The sequence below is a fragment of the Felis catus genome, chromosome D3 (genome assembly GCF_018350175.1).
Source record: "Felis catus isolate Fca126 chromosome D3, F.catus_Fca126_mat1.0, whole genome shotgun sequence".
Lineage (NCBI taxonomy): Eukaryota > Metazoa > Chordata > Mammalia > Carnivora > Felidae > Felis > Felis catus.
Genome location: NC_058379.1, coordinates 69003822 through 69022245, shown reverse-complemented (window position 1 = coordinate 69022245; position 18424 = coordinate 69003822). Strand labels below are relative to the sequence as shown.

Here is an 18424-nt window from a genome sequence, read left to right as displayed (position 1 = left end):
TGGGATACAGGATGGGGTAGTAATATCATGTTGTTTTGTCTTAGGAAAACTGAATTTGACTCAAAATTGTTTTAGGAACTAGCAGTCACCAGATATTCTAAGAGGGCTTTAAATGTAAACACATGTAAAAAAGTGAAACTATTAGTGACCGCCCCCCCCCCCCATCACCTAGTATTATAGTATGACTGGATGTAGTTCAAGATTGTGTATGTTGCTCTTTTATGTTCATTTTAAAATGAAAAAATAATTGCTAGGGATCATGTTTTCTTAACATAAATTTCGTTAGAGATAAAGAGACACTTGACGACTATGCCCTTTAATAAAGATAGAACATCAAGTATGATTTTTTTCCTCATTAATCCAATATTTTAACATATTTCTTTTAAGAAATGTTGTTCTAAGGATACCCCATGAACTTTTTGCAGATTTTAGGATTTCTTTCACTACATGCTCAGTTTAGAAATCAAAGCATTCTAATGAGGAAAACAAATCACTTTTAGTTCCAGTAAACAAAGACAACCACTTTGAGCACTGTGGGATATACTTACCATCATCATCTTACAAAAAAGGATGGATACTTTGTTTTGTTTTGTTTTGTTTTGTAGGAGTTAACATTTTTATTCTTAGTGGTAACGTACAGAAAAATACACAGGTGAAGTGTAGTTCAATTCATTATGATAGAGTGAATGGACATGTATGTAACTGCTGGTCAGTCAGATCAAGTAATTCTAGCACCCCAAAACTCCTCTCACACACTCACCTGACCTCTCTCCCCTCCCAACTGCAAAGGAAACCACTATCCCAACATCTAGTGCTGTAGTTTCGTCTGGCTTTGAAATTTATAGAAGTGGGATCGTATGCTCTGTATTCTTTTGTGTCTTCCTTCTTTCGCTTACTTGTAAAATTGATCTGTGGTTTTGCATGACGCATAGTTTGTTCATTTTTATTATGTAGTATTCCATTTTAAGACTATCTCACATTTACCCATTCTACTGTAATGTGTATTTGATATTTCCAACTTTTGGCTATTAAGACAATGCTATGTACATTCGTGTACCTGTCTGTGCACACATGTAAACATTTTGTTGGTCCACTCGTAAAATAATTAGTGGAATCGCTGGGTTCTAGTTGTGCCTCATTCACTTATATTGGTTACAAGTAAACTGTTTTCCAAATTATTTGCCCCAGTTTACAGTCTCACTGGAGTAAATGAGAGTTCTACTTGCTCCACATCCGTGCCAACATGTTTTTGGAGAGGGTAAGGTGGAGTCAAGTTTATTGAGATATAATTTATATACAGTAAAAGCTGCTTTTGCTGTGTCTAGTTTCGTTTTAGCAATTATGTGCAGTTATGCAAAAACCACCGTCATTAAGATATAGAGCATTTCCATCAAGGTCGAGACTTTGTAGTTGGACCCCCAACAACTGGCCCTCCACTATAGTTCTGTGAGGCAGACCTCCACCACTTTACATCCATAATCCGTTCATGAAGATCAGACATTCTGCCGAAAGTGCTGATCTGGAGCCTATTTACCATTATTTTACATAAAAAAAATTATAATGTGATAATGACCCAACATATTCAGCCAGTTAAAAAAAATTTTTTTTTCATGTTTGTTTATTTTTGAGAGAGAGACAGAGCACGAGCAGGGGAGGAACAGAGAGAGAAGGAGAGAGAATTCCAAGCAGGCTCCACTGTGTCAGCATGGAGCGCAGAGGGGCTCAATCCCACGAACTGTGAGATCATGACCTGAACCAAAATCGAGAGCTGGATGCTCAACCGACTGAGCCACCCAGGCACCCCTACTCAGCCATTTTTTTTTAAAGCACACCGAATGCCTGTGTTTAAGAAAGAAACTAGTGGGTTTTTTTTTTTTTAATATAAAATGCTTAAAACATGGCTTCCTGATCAAGTAATGATCGCAAGTGAACAGGTGTTTTGTGAATAGTAACATCTCTTCCATTCTAGTCATTTTGCTCCCTTTGCCAGAATTTTAACGCATTTTCAACTTTTGCCTCTCTGTTAACACTTTAGCAAAACCAAGGGCTCAGTGTGGAAGGGCTTATGGGAAACCACTTTAGTTTGTGTGCCCAGTGGGAGAGAATGGCTCTCACGGAGCAGGACGCAGTGATGCTCTCTTAGCATCGATAACACCTGAGGCATACATCTAATTTTTTACACTCAGTTCCGCTTTAAAAAGTCAACAATTTTGTCATACCAGTTATATTGGTAATGAGACCTGTCCCCTCCCTCACATTTTTATTGTTAACAGATAAATAATCTTGAGTCCATACTTTTAAAAGATTGAATCATCAACACCAGATTTGTTCTTTTAGTTTATTTCCGTGCTTACTAGTTTTAGTTAGATACATCTTATTTTAAGAGTTTATTTGGAAGACCTGAGTGAGGGATACAATTAAAAAACTTGGGAGACCATCCTTAATTTGCTTTTTTAGAACAGAAGGAAACATACTGTAACTTTCCCTTATTTTTCTGGTGGAGAGAGATTTTGTTTGCCAACAGGAAAATGCAATTCCACTAAGATTCTTGGGTCACAGATCAGAGACTTGGATCAGCAAAAAGAAATGAACTTTTGGAAGAATTCTGGTCCAACATCATGGGCCAGTTTAAACTACAATGTAGGCAGTGGCAGGCAGCCTCCCTTCTCCCTATAAGGAAAGGCCGCCCTGCAGTGATATTTGCCAGGGCAGGGAGGAGGGATGTGTGTGGTGAGGGCAGGCGGGGCTGCACTAGCTTCTTAATAAAAAGTTAGTGTGTCTGACGTTGCACGCAGCTTCTCAGCCCCCTTTGGGAAAACCCGAAAGGGGCAAAAAAAATGAGAGTGGAGTTGTGCCGTTAGACGTGTGTGAAATTTTTTCCAGGGGCGGTCAGCTCTTACTTCTTCTAGTCGCAAAGATGCGCAGCTGTGAAGAGAATCTGCAAAGCAAACAGAAAAACAAAACAAAAAACCCCACTTATCTTTTACCTGGGAGAGCGCTCGGTGATTATTTTTCTTGCAGATTGAACTTCCTGATTGGGTTTTTCTTTGCTTGCGATCCTGGAACACACAGCGGTGGAGGCAGGGGTACACGGTCCCGGGGCATACTCTGAGTGGAAGGAAGTGACTGGAAGCTTTTTATAATGTTAAGATAAACAACAAGTCAGTCCCAAAGCAAATAATATTTGGCTGCTGGTTGCGCTTTCTTAAACGATTCTGAACCTCTTATGAAATGTTTCACATTCCGCAACTGTTCACATGAACGTTGCTTTGAATCAGTTTAAGTTTGTGATGTGTAATGATGAATTATTAGTTGATAATTTTTATTCAAATGTCTAAGTTTTCCTAATGCAAAGCAGGGAGCACAGTGCTAGACAGAAATTTTACGGTCTTTGTCAGTCATCTTAAGATCTTTCCTACGTTAAAGAAAACATCCTTTGGGTAATTTCTCTTCCTGGGCCTCAAGTTTGCTTGTGCCTACACTGGGGGTTTGTACTGGGCGTTCTGTGCATGCTGAGCGTCCCTGCATGTTCCTTTGGGGACCTCCAAAACGTGGGCAGGAATACCCCCACTGGAATAGAAAAGTCATTCCAGTGAATCATAGAAAATGTTTGAGATTTGAAGGACCACAATTATGTAAGAAGTGATATACTGATAGGGATCCATGCGGTAGTTTTATATCATGTGTTTACTCAAAAATGTAAAATATTAGAAGTGAACAGATGGTCACACTGAACTGTTGACGGTTTATAAAAAGGAAGTGAAAAGTATCTACCTGTGTTAGTTCTGGGAAAATGACATTTCCCAGTTTTGTTTATTTGCCATCCATTTAAAATTTCTTTACCAAAGCATTTAATTTCTTTAACAGAGGTGTTCGTTAAAAATGTCATCTGCTCGTTATAACAGGTAATTAAAATAAAAACCTAGATGAGTACAAAGACTAAAATATCACGACCATTGCCACCATCCTAGATCTGATCAGTGTTAACGTGTTGGTGTTTATCCTTCCAAAAAGCACCTGTCAGGAGGTGCTTTTTAAAAATAAAGATCATCGGGCTGTATCCCCTAGCCCAGGTGCATATTGCCTCATATCTTGTGGGGTTGGTGACCAGGAATTTTCTCCCTTCCTTCACTTCTTTCATAATGTTTTTAATTGAAAGTTATGCTTGAATATTGATATGTCCATGTCGTACAAGAGTCGGGAATAAACTGAACGAAATAAGAAACTCCTTCAGGCCACCTTCACTCCTACTCTCCTCTATGATCAGAGAGAATTTCTGTCAAAAGGGCACCCTGCCAGGCACCTGTAGGTGCTTTTACATGCAGAAAGATGTACATTTATAATTTTTTAAACACAAGTGGGGCATGTTGTGTATGTATATACTGTTTTGTGATTTGCATTTCCACTTAATGATGTATTGATAAGGTTTTTCTATATTCTACGTAATCGTATGCCTGTGAGGTCTCTGGTGGTCTGTTTTGTTTGCTTTAAAAAAAATTTTTTTTTAATCTTTATTTTTGAGAGAGAGAGAGCACGAGCAGGGGAGGAACAGAGTGAGAAGGAGACACAAAATCTGAAGCAGGCTCCAGGCTCTGAGCCATCAGCACATTTATTTATTTATTTCTCAAGTTATTTAACATGCAGTGTAATTTTGGCTTCAGGAGTAAAACCCAGTGATTCGTCACTTACATGTAACACCCAGTGCTCATCCCAACAAGTGCCCTCCTCAATGCCCATCACCCGTTTACCCCACTCCCCACCCTCATCAACCCTCAGTTCTTTGTGTTTAAGAGTCTCTTGTGGTTTGCCTCCCTTTCTGTTTTTAGCTTAATTTTCCTTCCCTTCCCCCATCGATCATCTGTTAAGTTTCTCAAATGCCACATATGAGTAAAATCATATGATAGGTCTTTTTCTGACTGACTTATTTCGCTTAATATAATACCCTCCAGTTCCATCCATGTTGTTGCAAATAGCGAGATTTCATTCTTTTTCATCACCAAGTAGTATTCCATTGTGTGTGTGTGTGTGTGTGTGTGTGTGTGTGTGTGTGTGTGTGTACATGTACACACACACATATACTACATCTTCTTAATCCATTCATCAGTTGATGGACATTTGGGCTCGTTCTGTGATTTGGCTATTGTTAATAGCGCTGCTATAAATATTGGGGTGCACGTGCCCCTTCGAATCAGCATGTTTGTAAGTGCAGAGCCTGACACAGGGCTCTACCTCACGTACTGTAAGATCATGACCCGAGCCAAAATCAAGAGTTGGATGCTTAACCTACTGAGCCACCCAGGCGCTGCTGTTCTTTGTATCTTTTTGAATTTTGTTTCTTGCATAACAGAAAGGCTTTCTGAACTCAAGGTTCATACAGGTACTTTTATAATTAAATACTGGGAAAATGATTAAATTCTGTTGTCCCGAAGATATTTCTAGAGTTTTGTCTTTACTCATTTGGAATACTATCTGTATCATAAGGTTAATTCTCAAATATATGTGGTTCTGTTGCTGAACTTGAACTCATTTCTGGTCCATCCAGCTAATTTGCCTACTGCCAGTATCACACTTTTAAATGACCTTAGCTTTATAAAAATTTTGCTGTTTAACCAGGAACATTCCTCCTCAGCAATATTTCTTTTGCACTGTATTACAAAATATTACACAAATTCCTCTTGGTATTTTGATAGTGATTATCCTGAAGTTTAGATTAATTTATGGGTAGTTTTGCAGTATTGCCTTTTAATCTAGAAATCTACTGTACCTCTGTATTAATTTAGATCTTATACGGCCTTCAGTCTCAAGGTCTGTGGTTATCTGCCCGAAGGTATTACACATTTCTGTTGATTCTTTTTTAAAATTTTTTTAAATGTTTATTTATTTTTGAGAGAGCATGAGCAGGGGAGGGGCAGAGAGAGAGAGAGGGAGACACAGAATCTGAAGCAGGCTCCAGGCTCTGAGCCATCAGTACAGAGACTGATGCGGGGCTCTAACTTTTGAACCGGGAGATCATGACTGGAGTTAGAGTTGGACACTTCATCAACTGAGCCACCCAGGTGCCCCTCTTTTGTGTTGATGTTTGAAGATTTTATTGATCCTTGAAGATTGTTTGTTGCTGTGGTGATTGGACTTTGTAATTGTTTGTTGCTCACGTATAGGCAGGTTTTTGATTTTTTATATGTCACTCTTTTAGTTCTAGACTGTACCAAAATATGTTCGTTCTGATAGTGTGTCAGTTGATTCTCTTGATGTTCTAGAGCAGCTGTGTCTGATACAAACGTGAGCCATAGATGCAAACCACATATGTGATTTAAAAATTTCTGGTAGTCATATTGAAAAAGTAAAAACAAACAGGTGAAGCTTATCTTAACAATACACTTTAATATAATATGTCCAAAATATTATAATTTCAACATGTAATCAATATTTAAAAATTGGCAAAAAAGTTTTTACTTTTGTATTAAGTCTTCAGAATTGAGTATTTTATACTTACAGCATGATGCGTTTGGGACGAACCACATTTCAAGTGCCCGGTACCCACAGTGGTTGGTGGCTACTCCATTGGACAGTGCAGTCAGGTTGCTTGCAAATAATTTTTTGTGTGTGTTTATGAGTCTGTCATGGTTTGCCTCCCTTTCTGTTTCTTTCTTATTTTTCCCTCCCTTCCCCCACGATCATCTGTTAAGTTTCTCAAATTCCACATATGAGTAAAATCATATGATAGGTCTTTTTCTGACTGACTTATTTCGCCCCTCCCCCCCCCCCCCCCCCCCCCCCCCCGCCTTGCTTTAACACTTTTGCTCTGACCACCTGTAGTTCATTGGTGATGTTGGTGATATCCATAGGGGTGTTCTTCTAATGTTTGACCACCATGGATTTCTGATTAGATGGACTTTAGAATCCAAAGAGGTTACTTTTCTTTTCTAGCTTGTAAGAATTCAAATTAAAAAAAATTTTTTTTAACTTTTATTCATTTTTGAGAGACAGAGACAGAGCGTGAGTGGGGGAGGGGGACAGAGAGAGAGAGAGAGAGAGAGAGAATGAGAGAGAGAGAGAATCTGAAGCAGGCTTCAGGCTCTGAGCTGCCAGCACAGAGCCCAATGCGGGGCTCGAACTCGCTAACTGTGAGATCATGACCTGAGCCCAAGTTGGATGCGGAACTGACTGAGCCACCCAGGCGCCCCAAATTTGTAAGAATTCTTAATGGGTTTTACATTTAATTTTAAATATTGGTGAGATTATCTTTTCCTCCATCTTTTTACAGTGAGTAACAAGCATACTTCATTTTATTGTGCTGTGTTTTACTGTGCTTTGCAGATACAGCAGTTTTTATTGTTTGTTTGTTTGTTTGTTTTAGGGTTTGTGGCAACCTTGCATTGAGCAAGTCTGTCCGCACCATTTTTGCAGCCGCATTTGCTCACTTTGTGTCTCTGTGTCACATTTTGATAATTCTCACAAGTCTTCAAACTTTTTCATTAATATATTTGTCATGGTGATAATGCGATCAGTGATTACAGCTAGCAGAAAGCTCAGATGATGGTTAGCATTTTTTAGTAATAAAGTATTTTTTAATTAAGGTATGTATGTTGGTTTTCTTAGACATAATGGTATTGCACACTTCATCCACTACGGTATAGTGTAAACATAACTCTTTTTTTTTAATTTTTTTTTTAACGTTTATTTATTTTTGAGACAGAGAGAGACAGAGCATGAGCAGGGTAGGGGCAGAGAGAGAGAGGGAGACACAGAATCCGAAACAGGCTCCAGGCTCTGAGCTGTCAGCACAGAGCCCGACGCGGGGCTCAAACTCACGGACCGTGAGATCATGACCTGAGCCGAAGTCGGACGCTTAACTGACTGAGCCACCCAGGCGCCCCTGTAAACATAACTCTTCTATGCAGTGGGAAACCAAAAGCTTCTTTTGATTCACTTCACCACAATACTCGTCGGAACCAAACCTGCAGTATCTCTGAAGTGTGCCTGCCTACAAATTAACAGACTTCTAAAATGATGAACAATTCTTGCATCTCAGAGACAAAACTTTCATGATCATGCTGCATTTGTTCTTTTAACGAATTTTTGTGTAAGATTTCGTCTGCTTTTGTTTGATTGAGTCTGTCTGTGAACCTCTCTTTTCATTTCTCCCTCTTATTTTAAACGCTGTCATCGTCCAGTTTCTGTAGCAGGGAGATTTTTCTGGCCTGGTCACATGAGTTGTGTGTATATGACTCTTGTTGTGTACTTCGGAGCTGCTTATGTGACCCGGAATTGTCTGTGCTGGGAGGGCTTGGTGGACTTATTTGTGAGCTTTGGACTGGATTTGGTTTTCAGGGCTAGCTCTTGGACTCCGTTTTCTGCTCTTCTAAGATTGTTTGTTCATTCAGGCTTTTGTCTTTGGCCAATTTTGGTATTTTGTATCTTCCTAGATATTTTAGCATTTTGCTTAGGTTTTCAAATCTGTTGGTATAAAGTTGCACCTGAAGTTTTCTTATAATTTTGTAGATGTTTGGATATGTAAAGAAAATCTCGAAAGACCTAAGAAGTTCAGCGGTGGTTATCTCTGGGAAGTAAAAGTAGGTTATAGGAGTGGGGAATGATGGTCTTAAGGAATTTTATATCGTTGGGCAATAGGAGACTTTTCACGTACCAGACTTGTTTTACTTTAATAACTGAAAAGAGTGTTTCTTCAAAGTTTGAAATATGAAAAAGTGTACAATATCACACAGAAGTACGCATTTCCATCTCACTAGTCCCAGCACCTCTTAACTATGTGGTTTTTTTTCTCAAGCTGGCCTCTGGACGGTCTTCACACTGGGCGGCGTGGGCAGCAAAGCAGCTGCCACTCCAGAACTTTCTTCTCCTCTGGCCAACCAGAGTCTCCTGCTTCTGCTGGTGCTGGCCAACCTGACCGACGCTGCAGATACGCCAAACCCCTACAGACAGGCCATTATGTCCTTTAAGAATACGCAAGGTTTGTGGTACTTTGTTCCCTGAGTATTCTTTCTAATGACGAATGAGGGTTTTGCTTACCCATGTTATCATTTTATAGTTGTGGAGATGAATATTTGTATATTTTCATATTGGTTAAAGATGAGAAAGAGTTAGATTTTTCTATCTGTATTCTTAGGAAGGTCAAATAAATCTTAGATAAAAGCTGTAGTTCTTTAGAGCCACTTAAAGCTATTTTTTTTTTTTTTTTGGTCCAGAAATAACCAAGCCAGCAATATGCTTCATTTAGATCCTCCTGTCCCACCTGTTAGGGATAGGAATTAACCTGGAAAACTCTGAGTGATAGATTGTTTGAAGGTTTTCATTTAAAGTCTGTATTCCAGTTAGAGTTTTATAAAACTAAAAATTAGAGCTTAATAAACTGCTTCTGGAAAGATGCAGACCCCTTTGTAGGGGTCTTAACTCTGTTACCATCTCTTAACTCTGCTGTGGTAGTACAAAAAGCAGGCATAGATAATAAGGAAGTGAGCATCGCTGGTTTCTATTAAAACTTTATTTCCAAAATAGGTGGTGAGCTTGCCTGTGGTCTGTAACTTGCCCTGTAGAGCATGGGTAGATAGTTCCGTGTTGAAAGAGTAATCTCCAATCAAAAGATTACACTCTGTAAGCCAGGTTAATACAGTAGCTAGATTTTCAAGGTGTATTGGACATTAGTATAATCAACATGGGTAAGAAGTGAAATTATTGGATGGGAACATTTTTAAAGCTTCTGACATGCTTTGCCATGTTCCTTTCCAGAGTTCTAATACACGTTTCTTCTTTTTCTCTTAAGTTTATTTATTTATTTTGAGAGAGAGAAAGAGAGTGGAGAGGGAGAATCCCAAGCAGGCTCCGTGCTGACAGCACGAAGCCTGACAACGGGGCTCGATCTCATGAACCTGTGAGATCATGACCTGAGCCGAAATCAAGAATCAGAGGCTTAACCAACTGAGCCATCCAGGCTCTTCTAATACGCGTTTCTTAATAGACAGTATATGAGTGTGCCAGTTGGGTGTACCTTTGCCAACTCTGGTATCACTGTTTGTAGGGGGAAATAATGATAGGTAACCTCTAACAATTTGATAGATAAAATGTGAAAACTCATGCATCTGATAGTACTTTTCTGTTCCCATTGCTATTACATTGTGGCTTACTGGTTAAGAAAACAAGTTTTGCAAAGCAGATGAACATATTGGTTGGGGGGGGGGGCGGGGGGGGGAGAAAAAAGAGAGAGGGAAACAAATCATAAGAGATTCTTAAACTGAGGGTTGATGGAGGAAGGTCGGTGGGGGGATGGGCCAGTCCCAGGCATTAAGGAGGGCATATGTAAATGATGAATCACAGAATTCTACTCCTGAAGCCACTATTGCTTAAATAAATAAATTAAAAAAAATAATTAAACAAAAATTTGAAAAGAAAACAAAAGCAAGTTTTGGGAGTCAAGCAGACAGAGTTTATGCCACACTGTGTCACTTCAGAGCTGTGAAGCTTCTCACAGTTTGCTTAACCTCAAGCCTCCCTGGCTTTGTCTTTAAAATGGGAATAATGTCCCCTAATATTTGTATAAGCACCAAGCAAGGTAAGGTTTTAAAATGATTAGCTCAGTTTTTGCGACATAGCCAGATACTTGGTTTATAGTATATATTGTCACTTTTGATGCTGAGGCCAGATGTTGCTATTGAAGGTTGAACCTTTCTGGGGTCGCCATCTTTTTTGGTGGACAGTTTGGTGCAGGGATTCTGAGCATTGACTTTAGGGTTAAACTGCCTTGGGTTCATATCCCAGTTTTTATTCTTTTTCTTTTTTTTTTCTTTTTAATTTTTTTTACATTTATTTATTTTTGAGAAACAGAGTGAGACAAAGCGTGAGTGGGGTGGGGGGAGGGGGGACGGGCAGAGAGAGAAGGAGACACAGAATCTGAAGCAGGTTCCAGGCTCCGAGCAAGCGGTCAGCACAGAGCCCGATGCGGGTCTCGAACCCACAAACTGTGAGATGATGACCTGAGCCGAAGTCGGGCGCTCAGCTGACTGAGCCACCCAGGCACCCCTCTTTTTTAATGATTTAAGTTTATTTATTTGTTCTGAGAGAAAGAGGGAGGGGCAGAGAGAGAGGGGGAAATAGAGAATCCCAAGCAGGCTCCATGCCACCAGCGTAGAGCCCGACATGGGGCTCATACCCACGAACCACGAGATCATGACCTGAGCTGAAATCAAGAGTCAGAAGCTTAACCGACTGAGCCACCCAAGTGCCCCCAGTTTTTATTCTTTAAATACCAGTGTCTTTAATCTGTAAAGCAGGGGTTATAATTTCTACCTCACAGGGTTTTTATAAAAATTAAGTATTTATCATAGTACAGGGTCATTCTATTATTGCTGTAATTATAAGAAGCAGGATAATGCAGTGGTGACAACAGAGGGTGATCCGTGTTTTACTTGGGGCTGCTCTAGGAAAAGTTCATCTCCCCGGGCCTCTATTTCATCCTTTGTGAAGTTGGTCAGAATAATGACATGATCCTTGTATGCGTTAAATAAGGGATAATACATGTAAATCTATAAATAATAGCTAGGTCATAGCACTTATTAGCTAGTAATATATAAATGTTATGGATACACACACATCACACATACTCCATTTGCAGTCAGGTATAAATCAGCCTGGCAAACAGGTTACTTTGCTTCATTGTAGAGAGGCATAGTGTGTCTACTCCATTCTGTAGATGCTGTAGTCATTTGCATACTCATAGGTTATATGCAACGCTTCCTTTTGCCATCCTTTGCAAAAACAAGTCACACAAAACAGTGATTTTTGTAGCTGACCAAAATACAATGTTAGGATTGGAAAACTAACCTATATGCTAAATGTGGGAGGAAAAGTGAGGGCACTTTGTAGTAAAGTTACAGACATTTTTTAGATAATTCTCACAACGTACAGGTTAGAAAGGAGGCTCCAAGAGGTACGGGACTGTGCTATCAAAGTTGTGTTGGTACATCTTTCTTTTCCGTAAGAGTGAAGCTTGTGGAGATTCTGACGCAAGAATTTAAAAATTTTTACTTTTATTTATTTTTTGTGTCTTTAAAAAAAAACATCTTGGTTCTTTCCAAGATATTATTAAAATAATCACCTTGTTGTGCTGTCATGTTCCAGTGTTCTTATCTGATAGGATCATACTTTTCTCTACGTCAGTTGACCCATCTCTACCTCCTTTTTGACTTGCTAACTTTGCTGGCTTCGGTGTTTAAGCAAGAGTCCAGCGCATGTAGGAAGGGGGCTCTGCTCTGTCAGTTTGCGGAATCAGGAATTTTCCCACATGGGCTGGGATTTATGGCTTTCATCATGCTAGTGACTCTAAAAAAAAGATCTACAGGGGCGCCTGGGTGGCTCAGTCAGTTAAGCGTCCAACTCTTGGTTTCGGCCCAGGTCATGATCTCACGGTTCATGGGTTTCAAGTCCCACGTAGGGCTTTGTGGTGAGAGTGTGGAGCCTGCTTGGGATTTGCTCTCCTCTGTCTGCCCCTCATCCACTCACATGTGTGCACACGCACGCTCTCTCTCTCTCTCTCTCTCTCTCTCTCTCTCTCAAAATAAATAAATAAACGTGAAAAAAAGGATTTACAAAATCACGTACATGTTCTGATAGTTGTCTGAGGTTCAGTATATTCTACTATAGAAGCTACTGCTGAACATGCTGATAGTACTTTAAAACTGGCTCGGGGAACCTGGCTGGTGGAGCCCACAGCTCTTGATCTCGGGTCCTGTGTTCAAGCCCCATGTTGGGGGTACTATTTGCTTAATAAATAAATTTTTAAAAAAACAATTAAAAAATAAAAGTAATTAAATTATATGTTGCTATCCTAGCTGTTTTTTTCATAAATGGATTAGTGACATTGGTGAGTACTTGAGCCGTAGTTATTCATTGGAAAAGATTAGCTTGAAGTCCTTTTTTCTTTTTAGCCCTTACAAGAGGATTTTCTGTTTTATATAGAAACTTTTATATTCTTTGTCTTGGTATTCTTTATTTAGGACTGGTGGTCATTTAATTTTGGTAACAGAACATTTCAGATGTCATGGTTAAATTGTATTTATTAAAGGGCCTTTGGGCTGGGCCCGTAGCTCTGTTTATTTAAGCTTATGTTCTTATAGCCAGTTTAATTTAGCTATATTAATGCAAAAATAGTAAATGAAGTCAAAGTATGTGACTTAGTTGTTTTTTTTTTATATTTGGCTTGTTAAAATATAAACTGTCACTCTGTTAAGTGGTATTTGCACATATATTTATAATCATTCGAAGGCTGTGGTTTGGATAGTACAGAGAAATAAACTGTCCCAGTTTTTCCCCTCCCTGGTGAGAACATTTCAGTCCTATTCTCTTAGCAAATTTCAGTTACGCAGTGATGTTACCAACCATAGTCACCATGCTTTAATTAGTTCTTTAAATACAATTTAAAATAGAAATAGGAATTTTGAACCTGAAATGTGGCAACATACAACATTAATGGGAATCAAATTGTGTACATTAACGGTGCTTTTATTACTTGTATAAGGCATGGTCCAGAAAATACCAGCGTAATATTCCAATAATTTTGTGTTTTCTGTATTCCAGATAGCAGTCCTTTCCCCTCATCAATTCCACACGCTTTCCAGATTAACTTCAACAGTTTGTACACAGCTCTGTGTGAACAGCAGACGTCCGACCAAGCAACTCTCCTCTTGTACACATTGCTGCATCAGAATAGTAACGTTAGAACATACATGTTGGCTCGCACAGACATGGAAAATCTTGTAAGTATCACGCTACCCTCGTCATCCTTTTTGTATTGTATAATCTTTTGAAGAGCAGATTCTTTTCCCAAGAGGGTAGATACTTTTGCCTCTCTGCAAAGCTGAGGGTTGAGAGGTTGACAGGGAGCTGCCAGCAGACACAGGTGGGGGTAGGAGTTTTACGGTGCAGGAGACAGTGCACATGGCAGTGTGCTCACAGCGCCCGAGAACCCCGCAGCGCAACCAGCTTCTCTGAACTTCAGGCCTTTACAGCTGCCCGTTGCCCAGGATCCAGCCCCATCAAGTCTTCCAAGAAGCACCGCCTCCCATTCTCAAGACATTTGTACCCTGGTGGTTCTTTCCAATGCTAAGTGTCCACCTACCGAGGTCATGTAGCTAGTCCTGTTTGCAGCAAGTTCCTGGTGGACATGGCTAGGATCCGGAAGGGTGATATTCCAGATTGGTTTCCCACGTGTCCTGTCCCTTCATGAGGCTTAGACCTGAAGTCTGTCTGAACTCAATTCCTAGAGTGGTAGAGTTTAAAGTACCTGTGCCAGAGAGCACTGAAATGTGGCTGCAGAACTCCTGTAGTGAATCAGTGATTTCCTTTTGTAACTAACGTGTAAACAAAAATGCTTCCATGACTGGACAAGTAAACCTTATCTCACCAAGGTGTTAATATTATATTTGAAATGCATACTATAGAGATACCTGTGGGCTATTTATTCATTAATAAAGTTGTGAACATTCCTGCAAGAGCCAGCAGCTTGCTGGTGGCAACAGGAATGTTCCCCTGTACCAGTTTTTACAAGGCGGTAACAGGATTCACCAGGGATTTGGTGGCCATTTTTTCAGAGTTAACGTGAAAATACTGCGTAACATGGAATATTAGAATTCATTTGAAGAGTATGTTCTGTGTCAAAGTGACGGTAAAGACCAAAAACATAATGAACAGACCTGTCTGCACACCCACTGTATGTGGAAAACATTGGTTATTTTACATAGTAAAATTGGATGTAACAGTGTTCTGCTCATGGGAATAAAAACTTGGAGCGAAGGCCTGTTTACTGATGGGTGAGTGGGAATAAGCAGAGACAATTCTGAGCATGATGTATCCTAAGTGAAATGATGGCAATAAGCAGAAAGCCCATGACACCATCTGTTCTAGAAAGTTCATGGTAAGGATGTTAGTACATAAGAATACTCATCTGTATATGATGACATAACACCAGTAAAAACTTAAAAGGTTTTGTTTTGGGTTTCCTTGGAGTGGGGGTGGAGGATTATATATTTACCTTTGTTTTTCATTTCTTGTATAGATTATTTTGATAATGTCTCAACTGATGTCCTTACCTGTCCTTTGCCTTTCGTCAATATTTATTGAGGCTATGATTAGAAAATGTGTTATCGGTAGGAAATTTACTCTGCTGATTTGATTTTGTTGTCAACCGTTCTTTTATTCTACAATCTTTCCTATGAAGAAGATAGTGTTTGACACATTAGTGTTTCTAAGAATACCTTACTGTGTATAAGCTCCTGCTAGGCTGGAGGCAGATCTCCCTGTACTCAGTGCCACATGTTGGCCCAGATGGTCTCTGCAGACCCAGTCTTTATGTGGTGGCAGGGCGAAGGTTTTCTCTCCTGCTATCTGAGCTGTGTACACGGAGAAAGTACTTTCAGTCATAAGCTGGTTTGTGTGGTTTTCTTTTTCCTTTAAAGAAACCTATAACTATGAAATTGAAACAGTATATAATAAAAGCATAAAGGTTGAAAACATTGGTCTTCTGATAAAGTAATTGGAATAGTAAATTAAAATTTTTATCTGACAGGTTTTACCAATTCTTGAGATTCTGTATCACGTTGAAGAAAGAAATTCACACCATGTGTACATGGCCCTTATAATATTACTGATCCTTACAGAAGATGATGGCTTTAATAGATCCATTCACGAAGTGGTAAGTTATCATTACTTAAGGGTGTCAGAGTTACAGAATAGGCATGTCCCTCCACGTGATTTCCGGCGGCTTTAGCATTTCTTCCTTCTTTTCCTTCTGGTAGATGTTTCCACAAGAACCTCAGAAACGGTGTGTCTTTTTTCAGATTTATGAAGTGCTTTTTTTATGAATGACTAGTAGCCTGTTAAAAATTCTCAAAATTGGGGCATGTGGGTGGCTCAGTTGGGCATCTGACTTTGGCTCCGGTCATGATCTTGTGGTTCGTGGGTTCCAGCCCCGCACTGGGCTCCGTGCTGACAGCTCAGAGCCTGGAGCCCGCTTCGGATTCCGTGTCTCTCCCTCTCTCTGTCCCTCCCCCAGCTTGCAATCCGTCTTTCTCTCTCTCAATAACTAACTAACTAAATAAATAAATAAATAAATAAATAAATAAACATTAAAAACAAAAATTAAGGGGCGCCTGGGTGGCTCAGTCGGTTAAGCGTCCGACTTCAGCTCAGGTCATTATCTCAGAGTTTGTGGGTTCAAGCCCCATGGCAGGCTCTTTGTCGACAGCTCAGAGCTTGGAACCTGTTTCAGATTCTGTGTCTCCTTCTCTCTCTGCCCCTCCCCCGCTTGTGCTTTGTGTGTGTCTCTCTCTCAAAAATAAATATTTAAAAAATTTATTTTAATTCTCAAAATGGTTTCTTGGGACGCCTGTGTGGCTCAGTTGGTTAAGTGTCCGACTCTCGATTTCAGCTCAGGTCATGATTTCACGATCCGTGGTATTGAGCCCTGCATCAGGCTCTGCACTGACAGCGTGTAGCCTGCTTGGGATCCTCTGTCTCCCTTTCTCTCTCTGCCCCTCCTCTGGTCATGTTCTCTCTCCCTCAAAATAAACATTTGAGGGGGAAAAAACTCTCAAAACAGTTTCTTTAGTAATTGAAGTAAATGTTTTTGCTCTCACTGAGTTCGTTTTTCCTCTGTGTTTCATTTCCCATTTTTAGTTGTGACAGAAATTGTCAAACAGGTCAGCCCCTTGTATACACAGTAAGTGAAAGAATAGGGATCAGTCAGAGAAAGACAAATATCATATGACTTCACTCATATGAGGACTTTAAGAGACAAAACAAATGAACATAAGGGAAGGGAAACAAAAATAATATAAAAACAGGGAGGGGGACAAAAACATAAGAGACTCTTAAATATGGAGAACAAACAGAGGGTTGCTGGAGGGGTTGTGGGAGGGGGGATGGGCTAAATGGGTAAGGGGCACTAAGGAATCTCCTCCTGAAATCCTTGTTGCACTATATGCTAACTAATTTGGATGTAAATTAAAAAAAAAAAAAAAGAAAGAAAAAAAAAGGAACAAAAAGAAGAAGACTGAGAAATTGTTTCATATTAAAAAACAATTTTTTTTTAATGTTCGTTTATTCTTGAGGGAGAGAGAGACAGTGTGAGTGGGGGGAAGGACAGAGAGATAGAGGGAGACACAGAATCCGAAGCAGGCTCCAGGCTCTGAGCTGTGAGCACAGAGCCCGACGTGGGGCTCGAACCCACGAACCACGAGATCATGACCTGAGCCAAAGTCCGAGGCTTAACCCACTGAGCCATCCAGGTGCCCTGTTTGTTTTTTTAAAGATTGTGTTTTTAAATAATCTCTGCACCCAACATGGGGCTTGAACTCACAACCCTGAGATCGGGAGTCACATGCTCCACCGACTGAGCCACGCAGGTGCCCCACTGATACTTCCCTTTGAAAAAATTGAGTTTGGGGGGCACCTGGGTGGCTCAGTCTGTTAAACGTCCAACTTTGTCTCAGGTCATGATCTCACGGTTTGTGGGTTTGGGCCCCACGTTGAGCTCTGCACTGATAGCACAGAGTCGGCTTCAGATCCTCTGTCTTCTTCTCTCTCTGCCCTTGCATGCTTGCTCGCTCGCTCGCTCTCTCTCTCTCTCTCTCTCTCCCTCCCTCCCTCCCTCTCCCTCTCAGAAATAAACATTTAAAAAAATAAATTTTTTTGTCATATTACTGAGTTGTAAGCTTTCTTTATATATTCTGAATCACATGGATTTTTTTTCTAGTCTGTTAATGTTGTATATTATACTGATTAAGTTTTGAATATTAAATCAATCTTACATTCCTTGGATAAACTTGGCCATAATATATTCTCTTTTTTTATATACAGTGTATTTGGTTAAATTTTGAGCTCTGATTATTTGTGTCTTTCAAGGAATTTATACATTTCTTCTAAGGGATTGATTTTATTCCTGTAAAGTTGTTCATAATTTTTTTTTTTACTTATTATTGCTTTTTTCTTATTACTGTTTTTTCCACTTACCTTTTAAAAGAATTTTTTTTTTAATGTTTATTTATTTTTGAGGGAGAGAGGGAGGCAGAATGCGAGCGGGTTGGGGCAAAGAGAGAGGGAGGCACAGAATCCGAAGCAGGCTCCAGGCTCCGAGCTGTCAGCACGGAGCCAGACGTGGGGCTCGAATTCATGAACCGTGAGATCATGACACAAGCTGAGATCAAGAGTTGGGCCTTAACTGACTGAGCCACCCAGGTGCCCCCAGATAATCTTTTTATTTAAAAAAAAATTCTTTTTTAATGTTTATTTTTGAGAGAGACACAGTGTGTGAGTGGGGGAGGGGCAGAGAGAACGGGACACACAGAATCCGAGGCAGGCTCCAGGCTCCGAGCTGTCAGCACAGAGCCCAACTCGGGGCTTGAACTCACAGACCGTG

The 18424-nt window shown here is 40.0% G+C and overlaps 1 protein-coding gene across 10 annotated transcripts in view; it reads left to right on the top strand.

The window, feature by feature from the left end:
- Positions 1-18424, top strand: part of DYM (dymeclin) — a 352035-nt gene that overhangs the window by 132314 nt on the left and 201297 nt on the right. For all 10 annotated transcript variants that reach the window (XM_045042248.1, XM_045042249.1, XM_045042250.1 and 7 more), the window contains 3 exons: positions 8789-8971; positions 13588-13766; positions 15575-15700. In XM_045042248.1, coding sequence (XP_044898183.1) covers positions 8789-8971; positions 13588-13766; positions 15575-15700 — 488 coding nt within the window. The remainder of the gene's footprint in view (positions 1-8788; positions 8972-13587; positions 13767-15574; positions 15701-18424) is intronic.